The 12547-nt window shown below is 46.3% G+C and overlaps 1 protein-coding gene across 1 annotated transcript; it reads left to right on the plus strand.

The window, feature by feature from the left end:
• The first annotated feature begins 5860 nt into the window (after nucleotides 1-5860).
• LOC109735881 (uncharacterized) lies at nucleotides 5861-6800 on the plus strand. The gene has a single exon (XM_020295080.4). It carries the CDS (start codon nucleotides 5959-5961, stop codon nucleotides 6418-6420), a length of 462 nt encoding a protein of 153 aa, XP_020150669.1. The 5' UTR covers nucleotides 5861-5958; the 3' UTR covers nucleotides 6421-6800.
• Nucleotides 6801-12547: the final 5747 nt, after the last annotated feature.

The following is a 12547-nucleotide window of genomic DNA, read 5'->3' on the forward strand; positions in this document are numbered from 1 at the left end:
ACCCAGGTTCGGGCCCTCTCGATGGAGGTAATACCCTACTTCCTGCTTGATTGATCTTGATGATATGAGTATTACAAGAGTTGATCTACCACGAGATCGTAGAGGCTAAACCCTAGAAGCTAGCCTATGGTATGATTGTTGTTGTCCTACGGACTAAGCCCTCCGGTTTATATAGACACCGGAGGAGGCTAGGGTTACACAGAGTCGGTTACAAGGGAGGAGATCTACATATCCGTATTGCCAAGCTTGCCTTCCACGCCAAGGAGAGTCATATCCGGACACGGGACGAAGTCTTCAATCTTGTATCTTCATAGTCCAACAGTCCGGCTAAAGTATATAGTCCGGCTGTCCGAGGACCCCCTAATCCAGGACTCCCTCACCTCTCACCTAGGTAGTCTCAACCTGCCACAAAGATCCACCCAGAGGGCCGTCGGGACAAAGGTCCTTTCAGCCCCCAATCCGTGAATCACTCACGGGTACTCTACGAGCCGACCCGACTTTAGTCACCACATGTATCATATATTACGTATATAAGTATATACCCGTGATCACCTCCCGAGTGATCACGACCCGATAGTATAGCATGGCAGACGGACAAGAATGTAGGGCCATTGAAGGAATACTAGCATGCTATACTAAGCATTTGGGATTGCAGGTAAAGGTAACAGCAGTAGTAGCAAAGACAGGCTATGCAGCAGAATAGGATTAACCAAAAGCAGTAACATGCTACACTACTCTAATGCAAGCAGTAGAGAAGGAATAGGCGATATCTGGTGATCAAGGGGGGGGGCTTGCCTGGTTGCTCTGGCAAGTAGGGGTCGTCAACAACGTAGTCGATCGGGGCACCAGCAGCGGCGTCAGTCTCGTAGTCTACCGGAGAGAAGAGGGGGAAGAAACAATGAATACAATGCAAACAAATGCATAACGATGCATGACATGACAACAAACAGTGCTAGGCGTGCCCTAACGCGGTAGGAGGTGATACCGGCGAAGGGGGGAAACATCCGGGAAAGTACCCCCGGTGTTTCGCATTTTCGGTCAGATGAACCGAAGGGGAAAAGTTGTGTGTTCGCTATTCTAGGGATGTGTGGCGGACGAACGGGCTGGGTATTCGGATTCGTCTTGTCGTTCTGAGCAACTTTCATGTACAAAGTTTTTCCATCCGAGCTACGGTTTATTTTATATTAATTTTAAAAGATTGAATCATTTTTAGAATTTATTTACTTATTTTAATTCAACATTATCCAGAATAGTGTATGCTGAGGTCACGATGACGTCAGCAGTCAACATGGTGTTGACTGGGTCAAACTGACGTGTGGGTCCCAGCTGTCATTGACTGTTAACTAACCTATCAGATTAATTAACTAAACTAAGTGATTAGGTCAATCTAATCAGGATTAATTAATTAATATTTTAATTAATTTTAATTATTATTTATTAATTTATTTTTAAATTAATTCTTTTTTAAAATTTTCGTTCTGGGCGTGGGCCCCGTTTGCCATAGGCACAGGGGGCTTAGCGGGCTTAGCGGGCAGCGGGTTACGGGCGCTGGCGGAGCCAAGCGAACCTGGGCGACGACGGCCCTGGCGGGCACAGCCGCATTGGCCAAGGCGGCGGGGTGGCGCGGCCGGGCTGGCGAGTGGCCAAGCGGGCGCGGAGCAGCACGCGAGCGGGGGCTGCGGGGCGGCGCGAGCGGGGCGGCCGAAGCAGCTGTGGCGGCGGCAGCGCAGGCGGGCGCGGCAAGCAGCCGGCGAGCACGGACGAGCGGGAGGGGCGGTAGGCCGGAGCAGGCAGCACAGCGGGGTTGCGGGCGGTCGCGGTGATGGGAAGGAGGCGGGGAGCGGTGCAGGGCTCGGGGCGAAGGACGCGGGGCCTCCGAGCGGCGCCGCGGTGCAGTGGCAGGAGCCGGGCGGCGGCGGCACAGCCCGCGGGCAGCAGAAGCAGTAGGAGCAGCGCAAGACGGGGTGCGTCGAGGCCGCAGCGCCAGGCAGAGGCGGGCAGCAGAGCGCAGAGGCGCGGCGGCTCGGTGAGAGCAGCGGCGGACGGGCGTGGCTGTTGCGGGCGATGGGGACGGCGGTGAGCGCGCGTACGTGCGCGTGTCGTGGACGAGGAGAAGGAGAGGAGGGGGCTCACGAGGGGAACGTAGGGAAAATGACAGCGGGGTTCGAGGCGGGGGATGGGGACGACGCGGACGTAGGGGAGGCAGTCCGGCGGTGACGTCCGGCGAGGTCCTCGGGCGGCGGCGACGGTGATGCCCAGATCCAGATCGGGATCGGGGGGAGGGGCGACGTGGGTGGGGGAGTGGGGCGACGGGGGATAGGGTTTCCGTCAGTGGGGGGTTATGGAGGGAAGTGGGTGGGCTGGCTGGCCGGCTGACTAGCTGGGCCGGTTGGCCCAGTGGAAGGGGGGTGTTTCTTTCTTTTCTTGTTTTGTTTTCTGTTTTAATTCTTTTCCTTTTTCTTTATTTTCTCTACTGTTTTAATCAATTTAAATTATTTAGACATCCTGTAAAAACGTGGTTCCTTCACCATAAATACCTAGGCAATAATTGGTACACTCCGAACATTTTAGTTTTAGTGTTTGAAAACTTTTGATGTTTGACAAAAATTCAAATTTGAATTCGAAACGTTTTGAACTAACGCGAGATTAGCGACAGTAACAGAGGTGACGCGACATCATTAGAGAGGTTCACTGTAGCATAATGCTACCTCTTGAGCACTGCGTTGGTTTTCCCTTGAAGAGAAAAGGGTGATGCAACAAAGTAGCGTAAGTATTTCCCTCAGTTTTTGAGAACCAAGGTATCAATCCAGTAGGAGGCCACGCTCAAGTCCCTTGCACCTACACAAACAAATAAGAACCTTGCAACCAACGCGATAAAGGGGTTGTCAATCCCTTCACGACCACTTGCAAAAGTGAGATCTGATAGAGATGATAAGATAATATTTTTGGTATTTTTATGATAAAGATAAAAAGTAAAGATTGCAAAATAAACGGTAATAGAAATAACGGTAGATTAATATGATGGAAAATAGACCCGGGGGCCATAGGTTTCACTAGTGGCTTCTCTCAAGATAGCATAAGTATTACGGTGGGTGAACAAATTACTGTCGAGCAATTGATAGAATTGAGCATAGTTATGAGAATATCTAAGTATGATCATGTATATAGGCATCACGTCCGTGACAAGTAGACCGACTCCTGCCTGCATCTACTACTATTACTCCACACATCGACCGCTATCCAGCATGCATCTAGAGTATTAAGTTCATAAGAACGGAGTAACGCTTTAAGCAAGATGACATGATGTAGAGGGATAAACTCATGCAATATGATATAAACCCCATCTTTTTATCCTCGATGGCAACAATACAATACGTGTCGTTTCCCCTACTGTCACTAGGATCGAGCACCGCAAGATTGAACCCAAAGCTAAGCACTTCTCCCATCGCAAGAAAGATCAATCTAGTAGGCTAAACCAAACTGATAATTCGAAGAGACTTGCAAAGATAATCAATCATACATAAAAGAATCCAGAGAAGATTCAAATATTGTTCATAGATAATCTTGATCATAAACCCACAATTCATCGGATCTCGATAAACACACCGCAAAAGAAGATTACATCGAATAGATCTCCAAGAGAATCGAGGAGAACTTTGTATTGAGATCCAAAGAGAGAGAAGAAGCCATCTAGCTAATAACTATGGACCTGAAGGTCTGAGGTAAACTACTCACACATCATCGGAGAGGCTATGGTGTTGATGTAGAAGCCCTCCGTGATCAATGCCCCCTCCGGCAGGACGCCGAAAAAGGCCCCAAGATGGGATCTCACGGGTATAGAAGGTTGCGGCGGTGGAATTAGGTTTTCGGGGTGCTCTTCGATGGTTTGGGGGTACGTAGGTATATATAGGAGGAAGAAGTAGGTCGGTGGAGCCACGAGGGGCCCATGAGGGTGGAGGGCGCGCCCAGGGGGTAGGCGCGCGCCCCTGCCTCGTGGCTTCCTCGTTGGTTGCTTGACGTCCACTCCAAGCCCTCTGGATCACGTTTGTTCCGAAAATCACGTTCCCGAAGGTTTCATTTCATTTGGACTCCGTTTGATATTCTTTTTCTGCGAAACACTGAAATAGGGAAAAAAACAACAATTTGGGTTGGGCCTCCGGTTAATAGGTTAGTCCCAAAAATAATATAAAAGTGTATAATAAAGCCCATTAAACATCCAAAACAATATATATAATAGCATGGAACAATAAAAAATTATAGATACGTTGGAGACGTATCACATAACTATCCGGGCGTTACATCAGGCAACACACACAGTTTCTAGGAATAAACTGTGTTGGATCAATGAACAATCACACACAACATTCTCTTGAAAACTGTTTGCGTTACGCTACCTTGCGCAAACGTTTTCCTTGAAGTGACTGTGTGGGATGTATATACGAACGGAAATGTTTAGCGGTGACTGACTGTGTGGGATGTTTGTACGACTAGAAATGATTTCGCCTGTATAATTGTATTTTTTGAGCACTACTGTACGTATTTCTGTATTTGAGTGCTTGCCGGTCGCACACGACCTCATTTTGCCGAGCGTGTGTGCCAGGAGGGCATATCCCCGACGGTTTCTGGGTCACCCCCCTATCGCCCACACTCACTAGGTGACGGTTCCGAACGCCGTCGCGGAAAGGGGTTAAAAACCGTGTGTATAGCACCGACGTGTACCAGTGGTGACTAGATGAAATTCCCGTGTACCCTCAAGAATGCTTTGCTTATCTTAAGAGACCGTTTTGGACTGTTCTTTGCCTTAAAAGGATTGGGCTACCTTGCTGCACTTTTGTTACTATTAGCATTATTTGCTCGTTACAAATTATCTTGCTATCAAACTACTCTGTTACTTACAATTTCAGCGCTTGCAGACATTACCTTGCTGAAAACCACTTGTCATTTCCTTCTGCTCCTCGTTGGGTTTGACACTCTTACTTATTGAAAGGACTACGATTGATCCCATATACTTATAGGTCATCATATCTTCACAGTTCTTGCTTTCTTTAAGCACGAGGTCTTACTTGTTCTCGGTTGCACACATGGACTAGGTCTTCATGGTTAGCTGGCGTGCATCCGATATTGTCGGTAACCTTTAAGTGAAATGGCTTGGTGACCGCTAATGCGTGTCGTCTCATGTCCGACGTACGATGTAGTCGGATCGTCAAAGTTGATCTCCATCCAATGCAAAGGAGTGTTTCCCTTTAAATGACTAGGACACTCGAGGTGTGTATCACCAAATTAAAATCCTATATGTTTTTTTTACCGAGGGATTGATATACAGGAAAAAAAGATTTCATACATGGGAAGGAAACCAAAATTCTTGTAGCTTCCACTTCTTTCCCTTTCTCATGCATACTCTCATGTCCCTTGCAACAAACCATTTTTTGGAACCCCACCTTCTACCAATGTTTCATCTTTATTTATACATTTTAGCTTACTATTTTTTATAATTCGTTGTCCTCGACTGCATGCATGAACTAGACCTCCATGGTTAAATTAACCGTGCCGTAAACTTTAAGAGATTGACTTAGTGACTGATTATCAGTAGCGTTGTCTACTGTCCAATGTAGGATGTAGTTGAGTCGTCAAAGTCGATACCCATCCAACTTCAAGGAGTGCTTATTGTTGAAAGGTCAGAACTTCCAAGGTTTATATCACCAAGTCACTATTAAAACTGCGACAAGTAATATGGACTAGAGGAAGTATATGGTTTTTCACTTTTTTTTGCCGAGGGATTGAAATAAGAAAAATAAAACTCCACATCCCGAAGGAAATGAAAATTCTTGGTGTGTCCTCTTCTTTCCCTTTCTCCCACTGTCCTTCCAAACAAAAAGCTAAACGACTATTCCGAATTCCCCCAGCACTTCATTTCCTCCCCATCTCCACCGCCACCACCACCTCCTCCCGCTCCTCTCCATGGCCGACTACCACCGCCCCTACCAGCGCGACCTCCGTCCCCCGCCGTCCTCGGCCCCGGACCCCACCATCTTCCACGGCAATGGTTACTTCTCCTCCGTCGCCCCCCAAGCCAACGCATACTTCTCCTCCGCGCAGAAAGACGGCGCTTTCCCCGGCGCAGGCGACCGGCGGATCGAGATCTACACGACGGCGCCTCCGCCTCTCCCCCCGCCTCCGCGCCTCGCACTGCCCCCGCCTCCGGGGAGGAGGGAAGGTGGCGTGGGGAGCGGCGGCAGCGGAGGGGGAGGTGGGGGCGGTGGAAGCGCCAACATGTGGTGCTTCAGCGACCCGGAGATGAAGCGGCGGCGGCGGGTGGCGAGCTACAAGGCTTACTCAGTGGAAGGGAAAGTGAAGTCCTCGCTGCGGAGGGGCCTCCGCTGGTTCAAGGGCAAGTGCTCCGATATCTTCCACGGCTGGTAACCTCTTCTGCTCGGACGGTGACAGGGTCCCAAGAAACCTAAGCTCCTGAAAAATGTCTGCATTTTGGAATCTTTTGTTTGAAGGTAATGTTCAGAATAATTCCTCTACCACTAATTGAATGCATTTGAGGTTGTGATTGTATATTGGTGAGCTAATGGAGGCTTAGAGGAACTTGCGACGGGTGTGAATTCATGAAATGTTTGTGATGTGTCGTATTTGCACCTCTGTAGATTTATCTGCAAGCGGTGGTGGTGATTAGTCATGTTACCCATATCTGTTACTAATAAAACACAAGGGCTGTGTGGGCAAATGTATCTTTTTAGTGGTTATGATTATTTGTTGGGAGATTGGTTTTCAATCAGATTCAGGAATCATGGAAATACCTACGTTTTTTTTTTGTACTCTATCACTATGAATGCTGAATTGTCAGTGGTACCATTTTATCTTGTGGTTTGAATGGCTGGTGAAGTGTGTGGTACTACTATCTATTGGAGTGGGTGTTCCGGTAGGAGGGATTGAAGTGCAATAAATTCTTTCAGACAAGTACGGATTAGGTACATTGATGAACTTCCATCTGAAATTAATAAACAGAAGGACATATGAGACTGAACACCCCCACTGATTGGCTCAAAATTGTTGCAAATAGTTGCTGATTACCTAATCACATATTCACTGGTAGTCTGATAACTAACGTCACCTATTTGAACATAGTTTGGTCCAGTATTTTTTAGAAAATATGAAGTTATCCTGTGGTTGGTGTGACATGTTGACAACCAAACCATGCCACATTATTATTGGCTTGATTATGTTGTTTGACAACCCTTTGTTTGTTTCAACTCTACGTTCGGTGTGGCACTGTTTGGTTCACCAAACTTATGTTTGTCAACATAATGAAGCCAATATTTGTTCATATAGATGTGTTGATGACCTACCTTTGGTCTTTATGATACAAATAGTATAACATAATTGCCCCTTTGCTTGATAGAATTGCTAGACATCACTGCCGTCAGCACGGCCACATCAGCCTTGCATGATATTCTTTTTTTATCATGTTCTGGCAAATGCGCTTTTGATTGATGTTACACTGTGACTATTAGCCTCGTAGCACGTTAAAGAAAACATGGTAGACGGTAACACATTTTCAGCTTGGACATTCTGTGAGCTCTATAATCAGCCACATTCAACACAAATGCATTGAGATGTATAAACACATTGATTATGTTGCGTGTCAAATCTTAATATGCGTTGTTCAGGCCATGAGACAAAAGTGCTTCTCATTGATCTGTATAGCGGGGCCAAGCGAGCTACCTTTTGTTAAAGAAGATTGCACATGATTGAGCTGTTGCTAGTTCCTCCATTGGTTCATTCTGCTGTGTAGTTACTTATTAATCTTGTCTATTCCCTGCCTCCCTGTTGTATGATGAATACTTCTTCTGAGTGAACAGTTGGTTTCATTTGACTTGTTTCAGAAAGTTCCATTTTTCATGAAAAAACTGACACTGCATTGTGGGCACCAGCATGTTAATTGTTTGCCTGGCAGTGCAAGCTATGCAAATGCAACGCAACAGTGTCAGTGGGGGGACGCTTCATCACCTCTGTCCTAAATGATAATGGAATCTTTGACTGCTTGTATTTCCCAGGAAGAGCTGTGGAGGCGTATGCTCCTGACATAGCCCACATGTTTCTTTATCTCCATCTTTACTCTTAATAATGATGTCGAACAATGGGGGTGGTCCGGGATGTGGAGTATCTGCTTCTGAGCTCAAATGCTCCCTCATGAACAGGAAAATAAAATCAAAAAATTCTGATTTTTTTTTTTGTAAACTTTGACAAATGTTTTGTGTGCTTGCAAAACTTCAGCACTAAATAACATTCGTGGAAGTTGTGGCAAAAAAAAAAATCGATGCTCCAAAAATTCTAGTTTTGTAAACATTTAGGAGTGTTGATTTTTTTTCTTCTTGCCATGACTTTCACGAGTGTCATTTCATGCTGAAATTTTGCAAGCATACAAAACATTTGTCAAAGTTTACCAAAAAAAAAACAGAATTTTTTGAATTTGTTTACTATTTATTTTCAATTTTACTGTTTATTAGGGTTCATCTGAGCTCGGGATTAGAATAGGACTTTTGGTGGTCCGGGCACCTTTTCCTCTTTACGTTTGGGATTTCAAAATTTTGAATTTAAAGGTCTCAATTTACTGCAAACAACCCTCGGCTTCTTGAGATGGAAGATCTCATCCAATAGCTGGGATGAAGCCGAGAGCGTGCTATGGAGTGAAGAAGTTGTGGTGCCACTTTTTTTTGTTGCGAATAAGAAGTTGTGGTACCACACAGCTGGAGAAACCTAAATTGTTAATGGACTTGACTAGGGCACATCTAGATGTAATTTTGTTATAGCACATCTAAGGTGACATCACCATCAAACTGTGATCCCGTCCCCCATTGTCTATCCGCACTTTGTACGTTTGCGGCAAATTTGACAATTTTGACCTGTAGATGAAAACAATTCATTAAAACAATTCACAAAATGAATTGGTTCAAAAAAAATTCACTCAGGACACGCAGGCGCCACATCCTACCGTGCAGTGCCTATCTTGCAGGTGTTGCACATCTGACCAGCGTGGCACCCATGGGGCCCGCACCGAGCAGTGCAATGCCTCAGAGCTAGACGCCACACACATGTAATGTGCAGCGCCTAATTGCTAGGTGCCACACTTGTTACGTGCAGCGCCTAGCTGTTGGGCGCTGCACATGCTGTTACTAGTTGGCTGGCTGGCCCCCTTCCCCCACGCCCCCCCCCCCCCCCCACACTCCAACCCCCAACCCCATCCTCACGAGATTTGCCCCCTCTCCCCCTCTCAAATCTTTCTCCAAATCTTCCAAATTTGAAGATTTTGTCCGTGGATTTCGAACCCAATCCCTCCCTCAAGGTAGTCTCCTCTGATCTCCTTGTTTTGATCCAAGAAATGTTAACATTTGCTCATTGGTTGCTAGTTTGGGGAAACCCTAGTCTTTATGGATCTAGAGATTTGTATGGAGATATGAGATGTTTGTTTGCCAATTTCCTATGATTAGGGTTGTTAGTATGTTAGGGTTATTCTTATGGGTGTTGTTATGTTGGTGCTAGGGTTAGGCTTGTTAGTATGTTAGGGTTAGGGTTATGGGTGTTGTTATGTTGGGGGGTTAGGGTTGTTGTTTCATATCTATGTTAGGGTTTGTATTCCGTGTTAATCTTTGGATTAGTACTTATGGAAGATATGTTACGTTTTGTTGTTTGAATGCTTATAGGGATGGGAAGAACATGTGTGTTTGTTCATCATGTGGACAAAGAAGCCATCTTGAAAGGCAATATTGAACCGGACCCGGATGAGCTTGACATGGTGTTTGATAGTAGTCCTAGCTATGCGGAGGTCTTGGAACAAGTGAGGAAAGATTTGAATTGGATGGACCCTAGTGATATCGGTGAGTTGGAGGGAAGGCATAATGTTGGTTTTGGAATGCACATCAGTTGGAAGACAATACGTGTGAACTCCGAGAAACGTTGGGTTGCATACACGGAGACGGTGGCCGAATCACTAGACAAGGCTCTTGAGTTATTTGCTACGAAGAAGGTTGATTCAAGTTTGCATTTGAACATGAACCGGAACCCCTCCCCCTTGGTTGCTAGTAGCCCCCCACCCTTGAACCGAGATGAAATTGTTGAACCTCCTTTGACCCAACAAGTGAGGCCAATATTGAGCCCGTTTCCAAACAACCAAAATGAAGCTTTACAAGAGGAGAATGATGAGTATGCGGACGATGACAATGAAATTGATCTACATGACAACAATGTGGGTGATCTCGACAAATATCATGTACAAGAGACAATGGACCATTCCATCCCTTATTCGCGTGGCTATGCATCGGATTCAGATGATGAAGGTCCCGACGAACAAGTTGATGAGGAGGGGGTTCACGGTAAAGGAGGCCGAAGCTTTCGAGAAGGTATTCGGGCGGGATCATCGGACTACATTGTTCAAGGATGTTAGTCTCGTGGATGAAGCCGTGGTAGATGGTGGCCAAGGTATATCTTTTGGAGTTAGGCCAAGTTCTCACCGTGATTTGGAAGACGACAAGAACAGGATTTCTCGCGGGTCTAAGTTCCAAACCTTCTTGGAATTGAAGATGTGGCTCGACAACTACTCGGTTATGCATTATCGTCCACACAAGGTGGTGAACTCGGACGTTAATGTGTGCTACACGGTTGCATGTGAAGAGAAAAAATGGCCATGGATTGTGCGTTCAAGACCATGGAAAGGAGGTCCCACTTGGCACGTAGTGAGTTGTGTACCAAGTCACATGTGCCGAGGCAAGAGGGTGGATGGCAAGGTTGTCTCCCAATACCAAAGACAACTCACGTCCGAGTTCATCGCTTACAGGCTTTCCAACTCAATATCCACACTTCCAACAATGAGCATCCAACATGTCATGGACCTTGTGAAAGCCATCTTTCATTACAAGGTGAAATACGACAAGGCATGGAAGGCGAAGTAAGCCGCATTTAAGATGTTGTATGGTAATTGGGAGGAAGCATACAACCGAATCCCTAGGTTGTTGTTAGCCATGGCCGCCACTAACCCGGGCATGGTTCATGTGGTCGAGCCTCATGGGGAAAAACAACGGTTCATGACGGAAGGACCGTCCGAGTATTTGGCTGTGCATTTTGGGCGTTCGAGCAATGCATGAGGGCTTTCGAACACTGTCGGCCGGTCATCGCCGTTGATGGCATGTTCTTGACGGCACAATACAAGGGCACCTTGTTGGTTGCGATAGCAAGTGATGACAATAACCGGGTGTTGCCATTGGCATTTGCTTTGGTTGAGGTGGAGAACAATGACAACTGGGAGTGGTTTTTCCGTCTTTTGAGGACGAAGGTGTTACCCGCTCAAAGGGAAACTTGTGTCATATCGGATCGCCATCAAGGAATTCTTAACGGGGTGGACATTGACATTCCCGGTCATGCTCCGTTGCACCATCGATGGTGCATGAGGCACTTTTGTTCGAACTTCTATAGGGCATGTGGCCTTAAGGAGTTGGCCGATGATCTTCAAGATTGTTGTCTCGTTTTCTCCGACAAGCGGTTCGCCTACTTGTACAACAAATTGCTCGCACACAAAAAACTTGATCCCGGGGGTCAAGACTTTCTCAATAGGCACATTCAAAAAAGGAACAAGTGGGCACATGCTTTTGATGAAGATGGTCGGAGATATGGTCAAATGACAAGCAATATGGCCAAATGCTTCAATAGGGTGCTCAAGGGTGCACGTGCATTACCCGTGACGGCAATAGTTCAATACACTCTATTTTGGTCTGAACATTTGTCCACATGTGCAACGCCTAACTGCCAGGCACCACATCGTGCAGTGTGGCGCCTCAGGGCTAGGCGTCACACAGTTGGACAAGCTATCCAGAGAGCAACAGAAGGTTGCAGCCACTTCTCTGCCAAAAAGCTCGCTAAGTCCTTGTGTGGCGCCTAGCACAGAGGCGTTGCACTGTATGGTGTGGCGCCTCAGAGCTAGGCACCACACCGCGATGTTTCTGGTTGTAGCTTTCTGTTGCTCTCTGGACATTTGTCCAGATGTGCAACGCCTACGTGCAAGGCGCCACACCATGCAGTGCAGCTCTTCCAAAATATCCTCATTATACGTTGGCTTGCATATCTCCACACGGGTACTTGCAAGAAACCATGTGAGGTAGTTGTTGAACGCGATCGGGAAGCTTGGATCCTTTTCCAGCCTTAGCTTGCTCCACACTAAGCGTGAACTGAAGGAAATATGCCCTAGAGGCAATAATAAAGTTGTTATTTATATTTCCTTATATAGTGATAAATGTTTATTATTCATGCTAGAATTGTATTAACCGGAAACTTAGTACATGTGTGAATACACAGACAAACAGAGTGTCACTAGTATGCCTCTACTTGCTAGCTCGTTGAATCAAAGATGGTTAAGTTTCCTAGCCATAGACATGAGTTGTCATTTGATTAACGGGATCACATCATTAGAGAATGATGTGATTGACTTGACCCATCCATTAGCTTAGCACGATGATCGTTTAGTTTGTTGCTATTGCTTTCTTCGTGACTTATA

The sequence above is a fragment of the Aegilops tauschii genome, chromosome 1, assembly GCF_002575655.3.
Source record: "Aegilops tauschii subsp. strangulata cultivar AL8/78 chromosome 1, Aet v6.0, whole genome shotgun sequence".
Taxonomy (NCBI): Eukaryota; Viridiplantae; Streptophyta; class Magnoliopsida; order Poales; family Poaceae; genus Aegilops; species Aegilops tauschii.

What these genes read in the sequence shown, in the direction of transcription:
- LOC109735881 (XM_020295080.4), top strand. Translation starts at nt 5,959, where the DNA reads ATGGCCGACTACCACCGCCCCTACCAGCGCGACCTCCGTCCCCCGCCG.